A 26,280-nucleotide genomic window follows, 5' to 3' on the forward strand; every position below is an offset into this window, starting at 1 on the left:
AAGCCACCTCACCGTCACCACTACCACAAGCCACCTCACCGTCACCACTACCACAAGCCACCTCACCGTCACCACTACCACACGCCACCATCACCACTACCACCACCACTACCACATCTTCTGGCATATTCACCATTACCTCCACCGGTACTACTAATGACCATCACTTTTGAAATATTTTGGAGTGATTTGCTGACATACTTGAAGGCTGGAGAACTGAGTCAGTTGGGTTAGCCCTGATACTGGTCCCTTGAGATAATTGTTCAGCCCTGCATCTTTGTAGTATTTCCCCTTATATGCACTTGTCCTTAATGTAAGCCTAAACCTAACCCCAACCCTCTCTGATATCTTCCTCCCGATGCCTCCTTTTTCTCTACCGCCCCCTTTGGCACCAGTGCCCACCTGTGGCACCAGTGCCCCATCTCAGCGCCCACCGGGGGGGGGGGAGGCAGGGGGTTATAGTGCCCACTTTGAGAACCTGTGATCGAAGGTGCTGCAAATGGGGACTGAACCCAAACCCTCCATTGCTTCCCGAAAGCTTCTCCTCCTCCTCATCCATCTCGTTTTCCTTTGTTGTTCGTCCACAGGTGAAGCTGCGACGTCTCTTACGATACATGAAGATGAAAGACCTGAAGAGTTCTTCGTTACGAGGCACCGGGTTCGAAGAGGATGAGCAGACAGAAGCATGTACGTCACTGCTTTCATTAATATTCTTGTCGTTGTTGTTGTCGTCACTGTTGTTGTTTTTGTTGTTGCTTTCATCATTGTTGTTGTTGTTGTTGTCACTGTCATTGTTGTTATAATTGTTGTTGATTTTGACCGCCTGACTGGCCTTCGTGCCGGTGGCACGTAAAAGCACCCACTACACTCTCAGAGTGGTTGGCATTAGGAAGGGCATCCAGCTGTAGAAACTCTGCCAAATCAGATTGGAGCCTGGTGTAGCCATCTGGTTCACCAGTCCTCAGTCAAATCATCCAACCCATGCTAGCATGGAAAGCGGACATTAAACGATGATGATGATGATAATGATGCTGTAATTTTCTTTATTAACCCTAGGATCCTATAGAACTCCGATCGAAAGTATCCCAGCCATGACCATCCAGCCTGTTATTCAAACATGGTGTCATCTACAGCTACATTACTTAGTGTGTCCTTCCTTCGATCTTGCCATTCCTTCATGGTGTTCTTGTTAACCCTTCATCAGCTTTGTGATCAAAGATGTCTCTGCAGTCTTTTATCGTCTTTTTTCCTTCTTTCATTCTTCTTCTTCTTCTTCTTCTTCTCCTCCTCCTCCTCCTCCCCTTCCTCCATTAATACCACCACCACCACCACCACCACCACCACCACCACCACCATCAAGAGTTAATCTTTTAGCATTTAATCTGACCACATCCAGCACAAATATTCTGCCCATTTTATGTTCAAACTGGCCAGATAGGGCCCAAATAATCTCTCTCCCTGTTTTTCTGGCCTCTCACACATGTCCTACAATGTCATTCTAGAAGTAGACACAACCACATCATCGAAATCTTGAAAGTGCATGATAATCTTTTCTTTTCTAGGCGCAAAGCCCGAAATTTTGTCGGAGAGGGCCAGTCGATTAGATCGACCCCAGTACGCAACTGGTACTTAATTCATCGACCCTCAAAGGATGAAAAGCAAAGTCGACCTCGGTGGAATTTGAACTCAGAACGTAAAGACAGACGAAATACCGCTAAGCATTCCACCTGGCATGCTAATGTGTCTGCCAGTTTGCCACTTTGAAACTACAAGATAATGCACAATTAATGCTTCAACATTTAAACTGGTTATATCCAGCCTAAATAATCCACTTGTCTTAGTTTCAAACTGGCCAGGTCCAGCCTGTCACACCTACCCCACAATATCGCTGTAAAAATAAACCCTTGTGCCATTGAAATCTCAAAGCTATAAGTTAATCCATGATTAATTCAAAATAATGTGAATAAATAAGGATTACATTTGACAGAGAAATCTGAATGCTAAAGGGTTAATCCATTGAACCAGAAACAAATACAGGCCCGGAAGAAGATACGGTTTTTTTTTTTTAAATTCTTTTGTGGAGGCTGGGTTTCTGAGTGAAGGATCAGTTATCAGTGCAGGGGTTACTGATGCATATCTGCATATATATACATATATATGCGCGTATGGATATATATGTATGGATATATATGGATATATATGGATATGTATGGATATATATGGATATATATATATATATATATATTTAGATATGTTTGTGTATGTATGTATATATATATATATATATATATATATATATATATATATATATATATGTATGTACACAAACATACACATAGTCACACGTGTGCGTTACATTGGTCTCTTCAATAGAACATAAAACCGAGGATGGGGGGGCAGATGTGAGCAAGGCACTTTTCCATCCCCTTCCCATGCGCTGTGTTTCGGATCAATCCATTGATGTAGTTTTATAGTCTTTTTGCTTTCTTCATCTCCTCATGTAATTTTTTTTTCTTTGCTCTTTTTTTGTTTTCTTTTCTTCCGATTTTTTAATTTTTTTTTTTTTTTTTTTTTTAGTTTTAGTTTTTTCGCTCTCTTTGCCTTTCTTGTCATCATCGTCATTGCTGTTGTTGTTGTTGTCGTTGTTGTTGTTGTCATCGTTGTCATCGTTGTTGTTGTTTATCTTGGCCCTCTAACTCTCGTTTGATGTGAACAGAGAGATGTAATTATTAATCATTATTCTCGATTTTATTGACGAGGATGCTGCTTCCTGCTGTCATTAATATCATTGTAGTTGTTGTTGTTGTTGTTGTTGTTGTTGTTGTTGCTGTTGTCACTGATGTTTTCACAGCAGCAGCAGCAGTAGTTGTGGCTATTGTTGTTGGGATTATTGCCACAGTAGCAATTGATGCTGTTGTTAATATTACTGCTGCTGTTGCTGTTGTTGTTGCTGTCACAGTAGTGGTGGTAGTAGTAGTAGTAGTAGTAGTAGTTTTTGTTGTTGTTGTTGTTCCTATCTTCGGTTGTTTTTGCTGACTTGTGATTTATTTATTCCAATGTTTTTTTTTTGTTTACACGCACACATATTTACACACACATATATATTTATACACACACACACACACATATTTATATACACACACACACATATATATACATACACGCACACATATATATATATACAGACACGTACACATATATACATATTTACACACGCATACACACACATATATATTTATATATACACACACACATATATATACATACACGCACACATATATATATACATACACATACACATATATACATATTTACACATGCATACACACACATATTTATATATACACACACACATATATATATATACACATACACACACATATACATATATACATACAGACACATATTTATACATACACACATTCACACACATATATATACATACTGGCCTTGTGCAAAAAATTTGAAAGCATTATTATTATTATTATTATTATTATTATTATTATTATTATTATTATTGTCATCTCAAGGTGGTGAGCTGGCAGAAACGTTAGCACGCCGGGCAAAATGCTTAGAGATATTTCGTTTGTCTTTACGTTCTGGGTTCAAATTCTGCTGAGGTCAACTTTGCCCTTCATCCTTTTGGGGGGGGGGGGTCGATAAATTAAGTACCAGTTGCATACTGGGGTCAATCTAATCGACTGGCCCCCTCCCCCAAATTATTTTTATGATTAAGATTTGGTGGGATAGGATTGGTCAATTTCATCAACCCCAGCATTTCAACATTGGGGTCTGTGATATCGACTAGTTCCTTCCCGCCAAATTTCAGGCCTTGTGCTTTTAGAATTATTATTATTATTATTATTATTATTATTATTATTATTATTATTATTAGTATTATTATTTAAGGCAGCGAGCTGGCAGAATCATTAGCATGCCGGCCAAAATGCTTCGTGGCATTACATTCGTCTTTACATACTGAGTTCAAATTTCACCGAGGTTGACTTTGTCATTTGTCCTTTGAGGGTCGGTAAATTAAGTACCAGTGAAACACTGGGAGTCGTCGTAATCGACTTGTCCCCTCCCACCAAATTTCAGGCCTTGTGACGAAAATTGGAAACCATTATTATTATTATTATTATTATTATTATTATTATTATTATTATTATTATTATTGTTGTTGTTGTTGCTGTTGCCACATCTCTCTTTATGTGCTACCTCCTAACCATTACCACGGTTAGCTACCACTGAAACCGGCACCACTACCACCACCACCATGTTAGCACCACTCACCATCGCCATACAAGCGCCTTACCAGCTCTGTGCCGCCAGTGTCACCACTACCTCATTGTCATTGTGCCAGCACCACACCTCTGTTGTCACAGCTACCAATACAACCACAACCACAAACATTTACACCACCACCACCACCACCACCACCATCACATCTACTGTTATTACTACCTTGTCCTTACCCATCGCCTCCACTACGCCAACACCGTCACCACTACAACCACCATAACCACAACAACACTCTTTACAAGCACCACAACTGGCACCATCATCACTAACACCCCTGCTATCATCATCATCATCATCATCATCATCATCATCATCACCACCAAAAGCCACCACTACCACTGCCATCATCACCATGACCTTCACCAAAACTACTACAACCACCATCACCACAACCACCACCACCACCAAAACCACCAGCACTACTGCTATTGTCCCCATCATCATCGTCATCATCATCATCATCACCAACAACACCACCACCATCATCCTCATCGTCTTAATCACCACCACCACCACCACCACCACCACAACCACTGCCACCAACCTCATCATCATCACCACCTCCATCATCACAACCACTATCTCCACCACCACCACCACCATCTCCACCACCATCTCCACCACCATCTCCACCACCACCACCATCATCATCATCATCATCATCATCAACCCTACCGAAACTCTTTAAATACCAGATCAATGTTGAGGAGAAGAAGAAGATGAAGAAGAAAAATGTTTCGAAATTTGAATAAAATATTCCTGGATCGACTTTGGTAGAATTTAATTGATGTTGTTTTTTCTTTTTTCTTTTGTTTTGTTGGTCATTGATGTAGGAATTAGGGGGCGTTTTGTAGGGGTTAGTGGGAGTAGGGGTGGCAGCAGAGGAGGAGGAGCATTTAGAAGGTTTGCAAAAGGTGGAGGAGGTTGGAGGGGCATGGCAGGGGCGGCATTTGGAAAGGAAGGTCACATTACATCGCAGTTTATGTACTTTTTTTTTTTACATGTGTTGGCACCTTTGTTGTTCTTGTTCTTGTTGTTCTTCTTCTTCTTCTTGTGTGTTTCCTGCCCTTTGTTGTGGTGGCGGCACCAATAGTGGAGGCAGTGGTAGGAGCGATGTTGGAGGTGGTGGTCGTGGGCGGGTCGCGGCCGAGGTGTTGTAGGAAACGTAAGATATAAAATAACAAGGAATGCTGCTTCCCATAAACTTGTTGTTGTTGTCGTTGTTGTTGGTGGTGGCCATGGCAGCGGCGGCATCAACGGTGGGTGGGGTGGTGCTGGCAGTTGTGTTGGTGTAGGATACAAGAAATACAAAATAATAAAATGGCAACGCCCCCCCCCCCAACAAAAAAAATAACAAGGTATGCCTCTTTCCATAAGCTAGTTATAATCATTGTTATTGCTGTTGTTGTTGTTGTTCTTGGTGCTGGTGGTCATGTCGGGATCGCGGTGGTGCCAGTGCTGGCGCGGTGGGGGGGGGGGAAGGTGTTGACGTAGGATAGGCGGAACCATAAAATGAAAATAAGAAAGATAAAACAAAAATAAGGAATCACTGGTTCTTCTCATAAACTAGTTGTCGTTGTTGGTGTTGTTGTTGGTTCTGGTGGGGGAGGTGCCTGTGGTGGTGGTGGCGGTGGTGGTGGGAGGTAGGCGGTGTCGGCGGCGCTGAGGATAATGACAAGGTGAGGTGACTCTCTTTGACATCCGCATATTGCTGGTCTTTTACTGCCAAGGTAAACAACTGTGGTCGAGGCAGTTCCAGAAGATAAAGGGCAAAAAGGGAGTACAACAACAACAACAACAACAACAACAATAATAATAATAATAATGGTTTCGGATTTTGGCACCAGGTCCTGCAGTTTTAGTTGATATCCTCAACCCAAGTGTATCACTGGTACTTATTTTATCAACTCTGAAAGGAATAAAGGAGAAGTTATCTCTGGCAGAATTTGAACCCAGGACATAAAAATGAATGAAAGGCTGCTATGCATTTGGCCCCGTGTGGTAATGATTCTGCCAGCTAACAATCTTAGTAGTAGTAGTAGTAGTAGTAGTAGTAGTAGTAGTAGTAGTAGTAGTAATAATAATAATAATAATAATAATAATAATAATAATAATAATCATATCTACTAAAGGCACAAGACCTGAAATGTTAGGGGAGGGGAGTAATCGATTACATCGACCTCAGTATGCAACTGGTACTTAATTTATCGACCCCCGAAAGGATGAAAGGCAAAGTCGACCTTGATGATGATGAGGCGGGATGACTCAGAAGGTAATGCAAATAAAATTGCATTACAGCCTGATTTGGTGACAGTGCATGGCTCAGTGGTTAGACCGTTGAGCTCACAATCATAAGGTAGTGAGTTCGATTCCCGGACCAGGCTGTGTGTTGTGTTCTCAAGCAAGTCACTTTGTTTTACATTGTCCCAGTTTACTCAGCTGTAAGAAATGAGTTGTGACATCACTGGTGCCAAGCCTTATTGGCCCCCTTTGCCTAACCCTTGGATAACATCGGTGGCATGGAGAGGGGAGAGTGGTATGCATGGGTGACTGCTCAGACTTGTGCCTCAGAGAGTAACTTTCTAAGTGCAATCCCATGGTCATTTACGACCAAAGGGGGCCTTTACTCTTTTTACCCTTACTTCCTGATTCACCTCCGTATATATTCGCAGAATCTCTTCCAGAATACAGACAACGAGAGAAGATAATCGGTGCACATTTGTTTTTTGTGTTTTAAACAAATATTTTTAAATATTTCATTAAGATTCCTTACTTGAATTCGTTGATTTTATTTTTTTTTGCTAAATCTGCCTTTTTGCAGTTCTTGAGAAACAAGGTCAGCCTCCACAGAAAAAAAGACATAAGATGTGTTATGACTTCATCTCTTCTTTTGATCAAACAGGTAATTAATTCTTCTCAAATTCTTACCTCTTTTTACACCTTTTTTTAAAAAATATCAGCAACAATAATTAAAATATTACACCGAGAAGACACTGCACTATGGTGCACCAGCATGACCGCAGCCACTTGGCTGAAACACATAAATAAATAAATAAATATATATAAATAGAGAAAAGGATAAAGAGAACAATGGTAAAGTTAGAAATATATTTTATGGATAAAATATAAAATATATTTCTAACTTTGCCATTGTTCTCTTTATACTTTTCTCTCTTTATACATACACACGCTAATACACACCCTATGTTATATTCCCCACTCATATTTATACAACGAATGGGGCAAAACTAGCCGGTATACAGCACTTACTCGGTATTACATGTATCTTTGGGTTTGGTTGAATGCAATACCCTTCATAACCTTATATAAATATATATACAGGCGCAGGAGTGGCTGTGTGGTAAGTAGCTTGCTTATGAACTACATGGTTCCGGGTTCAGTTCCACTGCATGGCACCTTGAGCAAGTGTCTTCTACTATAGCCTCGGGCCGACCAAAGCCTTGTGAGTGGATTTTCATATATATATATATATATATATATATATATATATACACACATACATACATATATGCATGTGAGAAGCATTCAGTGATGTTCTGGAATTTTCTGAAGTAATGGTACCAGCAGTTATCAATGGCATCATTAAGTCAGCGAATGAAGGAAAAATGCATCACGTCTGCACATAAGGTTCAGAGAAGTTGGTAAGTTCTCATGCTAAGTGTTTGCCTATTGAATATCTGCAGCTGTAAGCACTGCAAAGAATCCAAACCGAACTTGGTGACCCCATTGTAGAACCTGGAACACGAAAACGAATTCTTACTATTGAAAAAAATTTTTCAAAAATAACATTGCAAAGATTATAGAAGCCATGGACTAGTTCACCAAGGATAAAGCTAGCCTGGGAACACAGGTGGGAGGTAAAGAGAGATTTTTCTGGACATCCTTAATAAATATGGGTATATATATGACCAAAAGCCTTGTGAGTGGATTTGGTAGCTAGAAACTGAAAGAAGCCCGTCATATATATATATATGTATGTATTTGTGTGTCTGTCCCTCCCATGAGCACCACCATCGCTGACAACTGATATTGGCGTGTTTACGTCCCTGCAATTTAGTGGTGTGGCCAAAGAGACCGATAGAATAAGTACCATGCTCACAAAAGAATAAGTCCTGGGGTCAATTTGTTCGACTAAAGGCGGTGCTCCAGCATGGCTGCAGTCAAATGACCAAAGCAAGTAAAAAGAATAACAGAATAAAAGAATACTTGGAAACAGATGAATGTTGGCAACAGAAAAGGCACCCAGCTGTAGAAGAAAATCCGCCTCAATAAACTCCCACTGACCCATGTAATCATAGGGAAGGAAATGTTGAAGGGGTGATGATGATGACCTCCCCCTCCTGTTATAAATTGCTTTAGAGAAGACCCAAGAAACCAAAGATGGTATTAGTCGTATTCTTCAAAAACACAACCAGTGACCTCCACACAATAGATTTTGCCATCTTCTGTCCTGTTTCTCACAGATAGCTTCAAACCGAAACACTGGTGAGTATGAATGGGTGCTAGAGATTAAAGCTGATTAATTTAATCTGTTTATTAATTCTATAATAACATTAGCTCCAAATTAAACTTGATTCCTAATTTCATTATGATTGAGATCAGAATGTGTGACATCACGTTGTGTGAGGTGCTGAAAAGTCACCGAGTGCTCCATCTATATATATATATATATATATATATATATATATATATATATATATGTATGTGTGTATGTATGTATACATATATATATATATATATCACCTTCATTGGGGTTTGGTTCATTGTTAAAAATGGCCTGTAAAGCCTGTTGCTCTACTTATGTTACAATGGCCCTGTTTAATGGAGGTTCACTGTGGGAATGTATCGAAAGTGTTAATCATGATATTACTGTGTGGACACACACACACACACACACACACACACACACATATATATATATATATATATATATATATAAGATTTAGATTTAGATTCAAAATTGAATATGGTACTTATGTTTAGGCACCAGAATATAGTATGGCATTATACAAAAACCATTCTAAGAGCAAGGTGATCAAAAAATCAAAATAAGCAACACGGATTTTAAAGATGATTGCAGTACGCACGTTTCATGCCACTCCATTTATTTAAGTAATGCGAGCATTACATTAAATGTAATATGTAGAGCAATCTTCAGCTGTGTTTGGCCCCTTGTGGACAATAAAGAAATAAGATGGAAGGCAGTTTTCAAGTAAAGTTACCCTCTGAGATGCTTTTGTAGATGCTGCACATAGTATGACACAAAATGATATCACCACCTTGACAAATTGAATGGATGAGTGCATAAGGAAGGTTATTGCATGTGGAGGACGATAGATCAAACATTAAGATCTGCATGACATCATAATCCCATGTTTATTGTCATTCGAATGCATTGTTACATTTACCATTAAGTCTTTCACGTATAATTTTTTTTGTTAAACCTTTACTGTTGAATTAAATTAATGTTTCTTCTGACACAGTTATCATTTTTATTATACTTGCCTAATAATGCTGCCATTTGTCGGTGCCTATACAAATCCGACTTATTTTAACAGAAGGTGCGCAAATAGGTGTTGCCAACAGACAGTGGGAAAAAAACTTGTTTTGAACGAATATAGAATTATTAATTGAGAGAAGGTTGATTTGCCTAATAATGTGAGACGCAGAAAATATATATATGTATATATATATATATATATATATATATATATATATATATATATATATATATATATATATATACATATATATGCGCGTGTGTGTGTGTATGTACATATTTATTTGTTTTGTCATTTTCTTTTAACTTTTGTAGTTTTGTTATTTTTAACTTTTGTTTGCCTGTTTATATATGTGCATGTGTGTATGTTTGTCTTTGTGTCTGTGTATATGTGTGTGTGTGTGTGTGTGTGTAAGCATGAATGTATGTGTGTGTATATATATATATATTTAACAATTTTGAAAGACGAACAAAAGCGCTAATATATGTATAAAATAAATGAAAGAAGTTATTCCAAAATTCTGACGACTTTTTTTTTCAATATTCAATTCTGTACATCACACCTAACACTCTACACACACACACATATATAGATACATATGTGTGCTAGTGGCACATAAAGAACACCTTTTGAATGTTGGGCCTCACGGAGGCAAAGTGGCTGAGTTACTCTCTAGCGTTGGGCCTCACAGAGGCAAATTGGCTCAGTTCCTTTTGTGTGCTTGAGAAGAATCCAAATAAAAATAGCAGTCATGGCAGATACCGATGTATACACACACACACATACATACATACATATATTATGTAATACAAAAGTGGAATCCATTTACATCAGCCATTGCTATGTATATATAATTAAGTATACACACACATGCACACACACACACACGTATTATGTAATACAAAAGTTGAGTTCCATTTACACCAGTCATTGGTAAGTTCTTCCTTTGACAGGAAATGGCAAACCTTAGACAGGAAGTGGCAAGCTCTAAACAGGAAGTAGTTAGCAGCTAGCATTCTACTAACATTTGTGTTATTCTTATTCTATTTCTCATCAAAATATCCGATCAATTGGCCAGTTGTGGTTATCGGTGTTTAGCCCTCGGTCAGACCTGATCCAGGAGTCCTGTGATACACAGGTTGTTGTTGTTGTTTAGTCAGTTCTAATCCATTAATCTGATCCCATGCGGGTAATCTGCCAAACGCCACCCACACACTCGTCTCCATACTGGTGTTTGCCTTGAACTACACCCCCCACTCTTGTACATCACTCATTTCATTCACCTCTACATCAATCTTTAACCATCTGTTCCTCTCACCCCACACTCTTATGCTGGCTCCCTCCCTTTCACCCCCCCCCCCGTGATCCACGACCTGTATCCTTTCTTATGCTCACCTTCTTGTTCTTTGAAAGCTTGCTCTAGTACCCCATGTGGTTAAGAGCGTGGGCTACTAACCCCAAGATTACGAGTTCAATTCCAGGCAGTGACCTGAATAATAATAATAATAATAATAATAATAATAATAATAATGATGATCATAATGAATCGTTGCCAGTGCCCCTGGGCTGGCTCTTGTGCGGGTGGCACATAAAATACACCATTTTGAGCGTGGCCATTGCCAGTACCACCTGACTGGCCTTGTAGGGTTTTCGAGCAAGAACGTTGCCAGTGCTCCTGGGCTGGCTCTTGTGTGGGTGACACATAAAATACACCATTTTGAGCGTGGCCATTGCCAGTACCACTTGACTGGCCTTGTAGGGTTTTCGAGCAAGATCGTTGCCAGTGCCCCTCAGCTGGCTCTTGTGCGGGTGGCACATAAAATACACCATTTTGAGCGTGGCCATTGCCAGTACCACCTGACTGGCCTTGTAGGTTTTCGAGCAAGATCGTTGCCAGTGCCCCATGACTGGCTCTTGTGTGGGTGGCACATAAAATACACCATTTTGAGCGTGGCTGTTGCCAGTACCACCCGACTGGCCTTCGTGCGGGTGACACGTAAAAGCACCCACTACACTCTCTGAGTGGTGGGCGTTAGGAAGGGCATCCAGCTGTAGAAACTCTGCCAAATCAGATTGGAGCCTGGTGTTGCCATCCGGTTTCACCAGTCCTCAGTCAAATCGTCCAACCCATGCTAGCATGGAAAGCGGACGTTAAACAACAACGATGATGATGATGATGATGATGATGACTTCAAGCAGTGAACTGAATAATAATAATAATAATAATAATAATAATAATAATAATCATAATAATAATAATAACAACATCGAAAAATACCTTAGGAATGAGAACCCAGGTTCAAAACTGTCATGTCAGATAAAACGCTTAGCGACATTTCGCCCATTTTGACGTTCTGGGTTCAAATTCCGCCAAGGTCGACTTAGCCTTTCATCTTTTCGGGGGTCGATAAATTAAGTACCAGCTGTGCATGGGGGTCAATGCAATCAACTGGTTCCCTCCTCCAAAATTTCAGGCCTTGTGCCGTGCCTATTGTAAAAAGGATTATTACTATTATTATTATTATTATTATTAATAGTAGTAGTAGTAGGAGGAGGGGAGGAGGAGGAGGAGGAGGAGGAGGAGGGGGAGTAAATTGGTTTGCTTGGTGTTGCAGCTGTTGATGTATAATCATTAAACTCCAGATTTATTATTATTTTTTTAGGTTTTTTTGCGGGGGGGGGGCAGAGGGTGTCATTGAGTGGACTGGGTGCATCAGTGCACCGTGGTGCCGAGAGAGAGAGAGGGGGGCAGGGGGGAAGAAGCAGTGCTCGAGTGAGGGGGTGGCGGCAGGGCGGTGAGGAAGAATGCTTCTATTTTTACTACGTCTTTGGTACAAGATAACCTGGTTTTTTAATTTTTTTTTTCTGCTTGTTGTTTTTGTTTTTGCTAATGTATGTTTAGCTTTAAATTATAACGAGAAAACTCACACACATATGCACGCACAAACGTATAGACAAATACACACACATGCATTCACGTTCGCATACATACTCATACATGTATGTTTCGTACATAACCTTACATATTTCACACACACACACACACACACACACATGCAGGCACATGTGCACACACATGCATAGGCATTTTATACACATGTAAACTCACAGAGAGTAAATTATTATATTGTAACATACACACATGCACACACACACACAGATTTCATACACATTCATGATCATATACATATATATACATTTACATAAGCTATACACACACACACACTCTCATATATATATATATATATATATATATATATATATATATATATATATATATATATATATATATATGTATATATATACACACAAATATTTCACGCAGTATACTTTATTACATTTAGTATATACATACGTACAGGCACAGTACACACATACGCACATGCACACACATACACAGCATTAAACTGCAGCAAAGCACACACACATACGCATGGACACACACATACACACACACACTCACTACATTATACTGCAGCAAAACATGCATACGCAAACAAATTTTACCGATGCACACACACACACACACACACACACACACACAGACACCTACACAAAGATATACATACAAACATACAAAAATGCATCTATGCCTGTAATCATATTTGTTTAACCCTAGGTCAATGCTAGGGTAGCCTCTGTGTGTTAACTTGTTATCATAAGCATTCCAGATACGACCATATAGTCTTTTCCTATATCAAAGACTAAATGCATCCTTCCTGTTACGAAAAATAACTAAGGAGTAGCTGTGGTAAGAATCTTGCTTACCAACCTCATGGTTCTGGGTTCAGTCCCACTGTGTGGCACCTTGGGCAAGTGTCTTCTACGGTAGCCTCGGGCCGACCAAAGCCTTGTGAGTGGATTTGGTAGACAGAAAGTGAAAGAAGCCCGTCATATATATATACACACACACACACACACACACACACACACACACACACACACATATATATATATATATATATATATATATATATATATATATATATATAGGCGCAGGAGTGGCTGTGTGGTAAGAAGCTTGCTTCCCAACCACAAGGTTCTGGGTTCAGTCCCACTGCGTAGCATCTTGGACAAGTATCTTCTACTACAGCCTCAGGCCGAGCAAGGCCTTGTGAGTGGATTTCTTAGACGAAAACTTCAAGAAGCCTGTCATATATAAATATATATATATATATATATATATATATATATATATATATATATGCATATATAGACATACATATACATCTATACACACACATATATATATCTACACAGATACATATACATACATATATATAGATAGATATATATACACACACACATATATATGCATACATATGTATGTATGTATATGTGTGTGTATGTTTGTGTATTGATGTATGGGTGTGTGTACGAATGTATCTGTGTGTGTGTATATCTGCTGTTCATTTATTCGAAATTCTTCCCCCACCATATACACACATACCCAGCGATCTGCTGGTATTTCTCCTGTCAAGAAATTGATGCAGACTTTTGTGTATTTAAAGTTGCTTGGAATGAGAGATCCGTTGCTTGAAAAACAGGTAAGGTTAAGTGACAGGAAGAGCATCCAGCTGTAAAAACAATGCCTTTTGTATTTGTCTAACCCATGCTAGCATGCAAAAACAGACGTGGCATAAATAAACATAGATGTTTGTGTGTGTGTATTTGTATGTATGTAAATATATATATATATATATATATACACAGTATATATGAAAAGTATGCAAAGATATGTGTGTGTGTGTTTATGCATGTGTATATACACACACATGCACGTGCATGTAAAATCATCATCATCATCATCATCATCATCATCATCATCATCATCATCATCATCATCATTATTTAACGTCCATTTCCCATGCTGGCATGGGTTGGACGGTTTGACAGGAGCTGCCTTGGCCCAGCCTCCATGTCTGTTTCGGCATGGTTTTTTTTTTTACAGCTGGATGCCCTTCCAAATGCCAACCACATTAGAGAGTGTGGACTGGGTGCTTCTGCACAGCCGGAGTACGAGTGCTTTTGACATGGCATCAACACCCATAAACCTGCAGGATTAGGGATACCCAGCTGGAAAGGGTTGCAAGGGCACCTGCCCGTATGCAAGGACAGCACACATAATGCATATGGAAATAAATATATGTATGCAATACACACACACACACACACACACATATATATATATATATATATATATATATATATATATATATATAGAGAGAGAGAGAGAGAGAGAGAGAGAGAGAACGGCAGAGGCGTGGCTGTGTGGTAAGAAACTTGCTTCCCAATCACATGGTTCTGGGTTCAGTCCCACTGCATGACACCTTGGGCACGTGTTTTCAAATGTAGAATATAGCCTCAGGCCAACCAAAACCTTATGAGTGGATTTGGTAGATGGAAACTGAAAGAAGCCTGTCGTATAGATATATATAGGGTGTGGTGAATATATTGTCATCTAAATTGCGCTCAGAAATGTATATATATATATATATATATATATATATATATATATGTATGTATGTATGTATGTATGTATGTATGTGTTTCTGTCATATGTGTGTGTGTGTGTGTGTGTGTGTGTGTGTGTAGATAAATAAACATAGACAGATACGTATAAATACACACATTCATACACACACACTATATATGTGTTTGTGTGTGTGTGTATCTATAGATATAAATATGTACATATGTGTATAAATACTGCGTACACACACACACACACACACACACACACATATATATATATATATATATATATATATATATATATTTAGTGTGTATTTGTGCACATATATACATATAATTTATACATACATATATACACACACATACAAAGCTACACACACATACATACACATACACACACGCACACACACATGCACACACACGCACACGCACACACACACTTTCACAATCTCTATAATGTACATTGAGAGCAGCCATTGAGTACAGAAAATCTGTGGAAGTATTTTCTTACACATTTGTGGTGCATCAGGACTTTAGCTGCACCAATGCACCAGATACACATAGCAGAGTAATTAGCTACGAGAACAGTCATCTATTGCTCCTTCTATGTAATTCGTTAGATATAATTGATAGTGTGTCTGATTAGTTAGGTGATTTAATTAGTGTTGCGGAATGGTGGGTAGCTCGTTAGTCTTGTATCCATGTATTCGTTTCAGTCTCTGGGTCGTAGCTATGCTGGAGCTCCACCTATTAGGGTCTTGGTTGTACAAATTGGGCCCAGGGTTTAAGTTCTGGTATGTGGTTTATCAGTCTCTTTTTGCTGATCTGTGAAGTTATGGGGGCCATAAATAAGCAGTAGCGGTGGGACACACAAATATACACATGCATCCATACACACACACATACACATGCATATATATATATATATGTGTGTGTGTATGTGCATATGTGTATATATATATATATGTATATATGTATGTATGTGTGTGTGTATGTGTGAAGGCGCATGGCTCAGTGGTTAGAGCGTTTAGCTTACAATCGTGAGGTTGTGAGTTCAATTCCTGGACCGGGCTGCGTGTTGTGTTCTTTAGCAAGACACTTTATTTCATGTTGTTCCAGTTCACTCAGCTGTAGAAATGAATTGCGACGTCACAGGCACCAAGCTGTATCGGCCCCTTTGCCTTTCCCTTGGATAACATTGGTGGCGTGGAGAGGGGAAGCCGGTATGCATGGGCGACTGCTGGTCTTCCATAAAAACAACAACCTTAGGTTGTGCGTTCGACGGTGAGGTGACCTTACACCCAGACTTGTACCCTGGAGGGGAGCCTTTTAAGTGCACCCGTGGTCATTCATAACCAATGGTGTCAAGTACTTTTATATATAAATATATATATATATATATATATATATATATATATATATATATATATATATATATATATATATATATATATATATATATACATATACACACATACATACTTCAAGGAAATGAAGCCAGATGGGTAATGCCAGTGTGCATATTTGACAAGGAGTCTTTTTGGTCTATCACTCAACTGCACCCTACACATAATAATCAAGTGTGGTTGCAGTTTGGAGAGTTAGTTGGCCAGATGTTAGGGATGATGTGGTCACAGAAATTGTCTGACAGCCATGTCTGGGTCCTCCTGCTTGTGTGGTATGGTGAAGAGTCCCATTGCCAGACATAGGGTCTTTCAGTAACCGCCTTCTTGACCCAGGGCAGCACTACCTCCTCCAGGCACTTGATGTAGGCTTCCATGTTGTGTCTGAGGCTGTGGGGGAAGATAAATGGAGGCATAACGTCGCCATCACTAGTAATCACTCCAAACCCCATGATGTTGACTGGGTGTTTGATTTTTTATCACTCTTGATCATTGTTTTGGGGACACGGCAAATCAATGGTTGCTCTGTGCGTTCCCCATCGGATCCTGGCAGAAATTTTTCTCCTCTGAGAAAAACTAAAGCATGTTCGGTTGGAGAAGATGTTTGGGTTTGGTAAAAACCTTTGTAGCACTCACCCCGCCGGACTTATTCTTTGTAAGCCTAGTACTTATTCTATCAGTCTTTTTTGTCGAACTGCTAAGTTACAAGGACATAAACACACCAAGCAATGGTGGGGACACGCACGCACACATACACACACATAAACAAACATACCCACTTTCTCTCACTCTCTCTGTGTCTCTCTCTCTTTTTCTCTCCATATAGACACACACATGCTCACATACACCCAAAAACATCTATTCTTTCCATACATATAGACATGCACACACACATACACACACTGTTAATTTGTACACACACTGTTAATTTGTACACACATACACGCACACACACATAAACACATACACACAATGCTTTCTCTTTTTCTCTCCCCATAGACATACACACACACACATACGGACACACTCTCACATACACACACAAAACTACAAGTGCATCTACGCATTTACGCAATAAATACTTTCTCTCTCTCTCTCTCTACACACACACATAAATATGTGTGTTTTTGCATATATATATATATATATATATATATGTATTTATATGTATGCATATATATTTATAAGTGTGTGTGTGTATACATATATGTGTATATATATATATATATATATATGTGTGTGCGTGTGTGTGTGTGTGTGTATATATATATATATATATATATATATATATATACATGCATACATATATACACCCGTCCACCCTGTGTAAACAGTCTTGTAGGATTTCTGCACTCAGTCACCCGTTCATTCCCTCCCATCTCCTCTCAGCACATGTTTTTCACACTTCTTCAGGATAACTTACATAAATACACACACACACACACACACACACAGAAACCCTCACTGACTTTTATGCACGCACATTCTTATACACATGCATTCATGAACTAACACACACACACACACACACACGAACACACACACACACACACACACTACCCTCTTTCTTAACTTCCTCACTTTAGGCTTCCCCAAATGACTTGTGAGTTTTTTGTATGTGTGTGTTCACACACACAAACGTGTGTGTGTGTGTGTGTGTGTGTGTGTATATATATATATATAATTATATGTAATAAATATGCATGTATGCGTGTGTGTGTATTAATATATATGTACATGTGTCTGTGAGTATGTGTAGATATATGTCGGAATGCATGTATTTGCATACATACATACATACTTGTATGCATATATGGATGTATATGTGTGTGTCTGTGTGTATGTGTGTGTTTGTACATATTAATATATACATGTGTATACATGAATACACACACACACACATATATATATGTGTATGTATGTGTATATACATGTATATATATATGTACACATACACACACGCTAAAGTAGATGCATATGCATGTGCACATACACATACGCATGCACACACACACACACACATCCCAGCATCATCATCATCTCTGTGAAACAACAGCTTCCCTTGCACTCAGCAACCACATGACCTGCACTTCATCTCTCCAACCTACCCCTTCTGCGCACAACCACCACCACCGCCACCACCACCACCACCACTGTACACCCTGTTGCACTAACACATTATCACATCGACAGCACGACCACCGCCACCGCCAACACCACCTCTGTCACACCCCCACATTCTGTTGTCGCCGCCGACACTACCATCACCACCACCCACACCAGACACCCTCACCACTCCGCTTACCACCACCACGACAACCACAACTGGGGAGGGCCCCCATGTATCCCTACATAACCACAAATTATACCACATCCCTGGGCCCTCCGTGCCACATCATCCCCACCTCCACCTTCTATCCATACAGCCTCGGCGCACTACACTCCCAACGCCACCACCAACACCACCCGGCCGGTTCCCCCACCCCAGCAAACACCTTTACTCTCATTGCACCAAAATGCTGGTGTTTTAATTCAGTTAGCAGTGGTGGTGGTGGCAGCGGTGGTGGTGGTGGCGGGTACCTGCGTCTTGCACACAATGGTGATATCTGGTGCACTGGGGCTGTTCGGTGCATCTGCTGCAGATGCAGTGCAAAGGCCTGCTTTGCTGACTGGTGCAGACATCCTCTTTGTAGACCGTTTTGGAATGCTGCTCTTCTTGGCGTACAACAGTTTCATTATTGGAGCAACTGGTGACGCAGGCATTTTGACCTCGAGATGCACGTGCATGCGTGGCGGGGGGGGGGGGGTGGAACGGGTGGGAGGGTGCAGCAGGGGTGGATGTCTTGAGACAAGCTGCAAGAGCCTAAGAAAGACAGGCACTGTGTGTGTGTGTATATATATATATATATATATATATATATCTGTGTTTATGTGTGTGTAGATGTATATATATGTATATATATATATATATATATATATGAGTGTGTGTGTGTCTGTAGATGTATGTCATCATCATCGTTTAATGTCTGCTTTCCCTGCTAGCATGGGTTGGACGATTTGACTGAGGACTGGTGAACCAGATGGCTACACCAGGCTCCATTCTGATTTGGCAGAGTTTCTACAGCTGGATGCCCTTCCTAACGCCAAATCATCATCATCGTCATCGTCTTCATCATTCGTTTAATGTCTGCTTTTGATGCTGGGACGGGTTGTGTGCTTTGACTGGAAATGGTAAGCCAGGGAGCTGCACCAAGTTCCAGTCTGATTTGGCATGGTTTCTACGGCTGGATGCCCTTCCTAGTGCCAACCACTCCAAGTGTGTAGTGGTTGCCTTTTACATGCCACCGGCATGAGTGCCATTGGTGTATTTTACTAAATTCTTTGTTATATTCAGAATTAATTGAAAAAAAAAAGAAACACAGAGCATCTCAACAGGAATAAGATAACAAAAGGGTTAAAGATGTGTTAAAATATTTTCTTTGCCTTCTTCTTCTTCTTCTTTTCATTGGATATATATACGAGATGTCAAAAGTATCTGAGAAACGGATTAAGTCGATTACATCGACCCCAGTGTGTAAATGGTACTTAATTTATCGACCTCGAAAGGACGAAGGGCAAAGTTGACCTCGGCAGAATTTGAACTCAGAACATAGCAGCAGACGAAATACCGCTAAGCATATCGCCCGGCGTGCTAATGTTTCCGCCAGCTCACCGCCTTTTGTGTGTGTGTGTGTGTGTGTGTGTGTGCTTGGTAACCGGCGTTGGTTTGTTTACCTCTCCATAACTTAGACAGTTTTGGCAAAAGAATGGTGAGGAACGAGTACCAAACTTACAACTAATAAGTACTGGGACCGATTTGTTTGATGAAAAAACCCCTTCCAGGCAGTGCCCCAGCATGGCCACAGTTTAACGACTGAAACAAGTGAAAGAGTAAAAGACAAAAATTTACACACACACACACACACACACACATACACGCTTGTTTATTTATCTATTTCCCTATCTATATGTATATAGATACGTAAATCTCTGTGTGGGTGTATATATTTGCATACATTGATGTACATAAAAAAATCATTTCAAAAAGCTCATTCTCACATGAATGCCTAGCAGCATATATATATATGTATATGTATATATATATATATATATATATATATATACATACATACATACATACATACATATAGTATAGTGGTTGTCTACTCCTGAAACAGAGTTTGACCACCTCCTGCACCTACACCTTAGCCCTTTCATGGCGTCTGATGTGGCTTTTTAAACCAGACAGCGTTTTGAAAAAACACCCACACAGATTGCACCTCTGATTTGCATACCAATACCTGCAAGTAAGTTCTGCTTATATATATATATATATATATATATATATATATATATATATATATACATACATACATATATGTATAATAAATATATATAATATATATATATATGTACACATGCACACACATATATACATACATACTTACATACACATGTACATACATGTCTATTCATATGCATGTGTGTGTGTGTGTGTATGTATATATATATATATATATATATATATATATATATATACACCTTTGTATGAGCAATAGATATTTGTTTGACAGGTAAACTCATACAGGAAATAAACTCCATTGGTTGCACAGGGCATTGACTGGTTATCGTGACCCAAGCAAACTAATTGTGCAAGGTTAGAACTAAGAAAGCTGGAGAAAAATGGGTGCGGAGGTAGTTATGTATTTGTTTATTTCTGTATTTGCTAGCCCTGGGGAGCATAGCTCATGCCCAAGGACTTCCTTTGCAGGGTCTCCGAGACCAGGTGGCATTGTGTCCTTCAGCGAGACATTTTGTTTCACGTTGCTCCAGTACACTCAGCTGGCAAAAAATTTAGTTGTACTTGTAATTCAATGGGGGCCAGGGGGGGGGGGGTCAGTTATGTCATGCTGGATCTCCCTGAGGACTACATTAAGGGTATGTGTGTCTCTGGAATGCTCAGCCACTCACATGTTAATTTCACGAGCAGGCTGTTCTGTTGATCATCTGAAATCCTTGTCATAACTGGCAGAATGCCAAACTGTTACTGTAGGTGTTGGTGTGTGTATATGAGTGTATATATGTGTATACATGTATTATGTATGTGTGTGTGTATGTATAAATATATATATATATATATATATATATATATATATATATATATATATATTTATAAACATAATTAAGGGATCAGCAAGCATTTGCTTCACCATAAGTTCTCCACCGATAATGGTGCTTACATACCGAAGGGCTTGGTAAAAATTATTAATTGTTGATTTATTAATAAATTAATAAATTGATAAATCTTTACCCTTTTAATTTGTAATAATTATATATATATATATATATATATATATATATATGACAGGGTTCTTTCGTGTCCATCTACAAAAGCCATTCATAAGGATTTGGTCGGCCTGAGGCTGTAGTAGAAGACGCTTGCCCAAGGTGTCATGGAGTGGGACTGAACTCGGAAGCATGTGGTTGGAAAAGAGGTTCTTACCACACAGCCATGCATGATGCACAAATCCTGAACAGTGAATGGGTCATTAAACACAAAAATGACCTGAGTTGCGGCATCAGGTGTACTTGGCGAATTTCAGGAAGCATGGAAGTTTTGAAGGATGTTGTGTCTTGATAGCCAACAACTGATGCAGGGAGTTTATTCCATGCTTCAGTGATTTTGAGCGTGAAAAAAATGTTTCTAAGAGTCATGGGTGCCGGCCGTGTTGTTTCTTTGATTTTGTAAGCATGTCCATGAGTTCTTCGCATATGGAATTCGAAAAGGGGTCCAGGGTTGTTATTGGAAAGAGGATGGATAACCTTGCGCGTGTCTACCAAGTCAGTTGCCAGCTTCGATGTGCCCATGCCCAGGGAAGCAAGGCGTTCGGAGTAGGGGAGATGCACATGCTTGTGTGTTCATGTATGTGTATTACATCAGTGTGTGGAGGTGCAATGGCTCAGTGGTTAGGGCAGCGGACTCGCGGTCATAGGATCGCGGTTTCGATTCCCAGACCGGGCATTGTGAGTGTTTATTGAGCGAAAACACCTAAAAGCTCCACGAGGCTCCGGCAGGGGATGGTGGCGAACCCTGCTGTACTCTTCCACCACAACTTTCTCTCACTCTTGCTTCCTGTTTCTGTTGTGCCTGTAATTCAAAGGGTCAGCCTTGTCACACCGTCTCACGCTGAATATCCCCCGAGAACTACGTTAAGGGTACACGTGTCTGTGGAGTGCTCAGCCACTTGCACGTTAATTTCACAAGCAGGCTGTTCCGTTGATCAGATTAACTGGAACCCTCGTCGCCGTAAGCGACGGAGCGCCAACAACAACAGTTACATCAGTGTGTATCAATGATGACAATGATGATGCTGGGGACTGTGACGGGGATGGTGACAACGATGATGATGCTGATGATAATGATGACCTGTTGTTTTTGTTTTTTTTATTTCTTCTTCAGGTGAACTCCTGATGCTGTTCGATGATGATTCAATGGACGAAGTGAAACAAGACAGGCTTGTGGTAAGTTCAAATTCTTGTTACCACTTTCACCCTCCGCAAAAAATTCTAAAAAAATTTAAATACCTATTGCCAAAACAGACGCAGAAGTCTGGGGCAGGCTCCTGCCTGGCCAGTCCCTGTCAAACGATCTAACCCATGCCAGCATGGAAGGCAGACGTTAATTGATGATGATGATATAAAGCAACATTAGCTAACATCTGCCTCCTTTTTTTCCTGCTGGTACAGTATAAATTTGCGAGACATTTAGCTGCTATTTCTTGCATGTTGACGAGGCATTAGCATTCCTCCCTCCTGTCACTTTCGGTTTTGATTCATGAGAGCGTGCATGTTTGCTAATTATGAAAAAAACAAAATGTATTTAATTGTCCCATGTTTCTTGAGAAGATCCTGGAATAATGATAAATATAGTTGCAATTTGTTTTTGTCGGTTCTTTTGTGGTCCGTCCAAGGTCATGTGACCAGAAATATCTGGAAGACCTGATCAAAGAAAACACCGAAAAATGTGGAAACAGCCGGAACAACAACAACACACACACACACAATAAATGTGTGTTATGTTCATGTTCTTCTCTCTCTATATATATATTTGGTATTGTGTGTTTGATATATATATATATATATATATATATATATATATATATATATACATATACATATCTATATATATATATATATATATATATGTATGTATATGTATATATGTGTATATATATATATATATTTCTCATACATAGGTGTGTTCAGTTTAATGACTCCTTATCAACATAAAAGCTATTTGTCAGATCTCTCTTCCCCTCTCCCCGCCTTTTCTTTGCCCCTCTGCCACCCAACTCTCTCTCTTCTCTTTCCCCCTCTCTCTCTTCTCGTCTTTTTATCTTCCCATTGGTGTTTTTCTGTTTTTCTTGTTTTTCTCTATTCCCACCCCGTGGTCAGGACATCGACCTGAAAAAAAAAACGAACAAACACTGAAACCAAAACTAACTGACCACACTGATCTCAACTGCCCTCATTGTTCTGCAAAGTGTATGTTAGCAAGTGCATTGCCCTCTTCACCATCATCATCATCATCATTCTCATTTAACGTTTGGGCTGTGTCCCTTGCTGGCATGGGTTGCGGACAGTTTGACAAGATCTGACAGGCTCAAGAACTGCATCAGGCCCTAGTGTCGACTCTAACATGGTTTCTATGGCTGGATGTCCTTCATAACACCAACCACTTTCCACTGCATGCAAGATGTTTTTCTTGTGTCCCCAGCACCCAGCGAGGGAACCAGGCAGCTCACAAGACAGATAAACTTGAGGGGAGGGGCATAAGGGAACGAGGCAAAGCAGGTTCTTGTTAATCAGAAATCAGAAGATGGTTGGTCACTAAACATGCATCACATAGCCCCACCAGAGTATGGACATGCTCTGATATTTAAGGGTTAAATAGGTCCCGTGCCCTCAAGAGTGAACTCATGAGAGAAAACATTAAAAAAATAAATGGTAAATATACCACCAGAAGGCAGCAGAAAACCACTGTTGTGTTTTTCCAAGATAAAAATCCATGAATCTCCAGAATTTGGCATGGAGAGATCCATGATTGCTGAGGGCTGTGAAACAGGTACAGCACTTAAGAAAAGTAGGCAATCTAAAAAGGGGCCACTAATTCCTGAAGAAGACCCATCAAGCTAAGTCAGAATTGTAGTTATGGCAGATACTGGTTTCACACAACTGGAACCCATGCCACTGGCACCCATTGCTTTCTTGGAATGGGGTTGGCGTTTGGAAAGGCATCCAGCCATAGAAAACCATGCCAAATCAGACTGAAGATTGGTGCAGCCTCCCAGCCCTGTTCAAACCGTCCAACCCATGCTAGCATGGACAATGGACATTAAATGATGATGATGATGATGATATTTTGGTGTATGAAATAGGGTGACTTTAGCAAAGATCATGGGTAATTTGAAATGTTTTGGGTCAACTGCCAAAACCCCCAGAATCAATGATAGGTGGGTACAACAATGCTGCTTAGTGATCTACTGGTACAGGTGCCATCACGATTTCGCTTTTGCTTCTCATCACCTATAGATTTCATTCTTACATCCTGTGCAGTCACTGGCAGTTCTTGGATGTCTGCGGTGCAGCTATCATGGTATTTTCCAGTGGGAGCATTGACATCCAGTTTTATCTTTGGCATAGTTTCTATATTTGGATGCCTTTCCTGTATATGTTATTACCATGAACCTTCCTCGTTGCTCAATGTCAGATGAGGACCCTGCATTTTCTTACTAAACAACCCTGCAGAAATGATTTTTTTATAGTGATCAAAATATGTGTTGTATATCAGGTCATTGCCTCGATCAAACTGACACCTGTACAGGTGCCACATGTCAGGTGTCTAAGTGAGCAACATGAGATGCAGTGTTTTGTTCAAGAACACAACATACCAACCAATCCAGAAATGGAAACTAACATCTCACGATTGTGTGTGCAATACCCTGATCGCTAAGTCATTTGTGTATCATACTAAATGTATACACACTGTAAGAAGGCCTGATGCTATGAAGTTGAGATTAAAAAAAAAACTCTTTGAAGACTTGTATTAAAAACACATTTCTATATATGTTGGGGATCAGACGAACATCACTGCTGGGGTGAGTCATGAAAACAGCACAAGAAATTTCGTCTTTGTTATAAGTCTGTGCACTCAATTGTCAATTGCTTGAATAGAATTCATGATGTGTGTATGAGTGTTTGTGTGTGTGTATGATTGTTAGTGTGTGTGCATGTGTATAAGTATGTGTGTGGATGTATGAATGTTTGTGTGTGTATTAGTGTATGTGTGTGTGTGTGTATGTGCTTGCATGTGTATTGGTGTGTGGGTGTATTTCTGTTTGTGCATGTGTATTGGTGTGTGTGTGTTTGTGCATGTGGTGTTTGTGTGTAGATGATTATGCTTGTGTGTGTGTGTGTGTGTGTGTGTTTGTGTGTATGAGTGTATGTGTGTGGGTGTGTATGAGTGTTTGCGTGTGTGT

General features: G+C 39.8%; 1 protein-coding gene across 5 annotated transcripts in view; it reads left to right on the top strand.

The window, feature by feature from the left end:
• LOC106871147 (transcription initiation protein SPT3 homolog) overlaps window positions 1-26,280 on the top strand; it is a 104,623-nt gene that overhangs the window by 70,312 nt on the left and 8,031 nt on the right. For all 5 annotated transcript variants that reach the window (XM_089343645.1, XM_089343647.1, XM_089343646.1 and 2 more), the window contains 3 exons: window positions 588-687; window positions 7,124-7,204; window positions 23,202-23,263. In XM_089343645.1, the coding sequence (XP_089199771.1) occupies window positions 588-687; window positions 7,124-7,204; window positions 23,202-23,263 (243 nt within the window). The remainder of the gene's footprint in view (window positions 1-587; window positions 688-7,123; window positions 7,205-23,201; window positions 23,264-26,280) is intronic.

The sequence above is a fragment of the Octopus bimaculoides genome, chromosome 27, assembly GCF_046866305.1.
Source record: "Octopus bimaculoides isolate indiv1 chromosome 27, ASM4686630v1, whole genome shotgun sequence".
Lineage (NCBI taxonomy): Eukaryota > Metazoa > Mollusca > Cephalopoda > Octopoda > Octopodidae > Octopus > Octopus bimaculoides.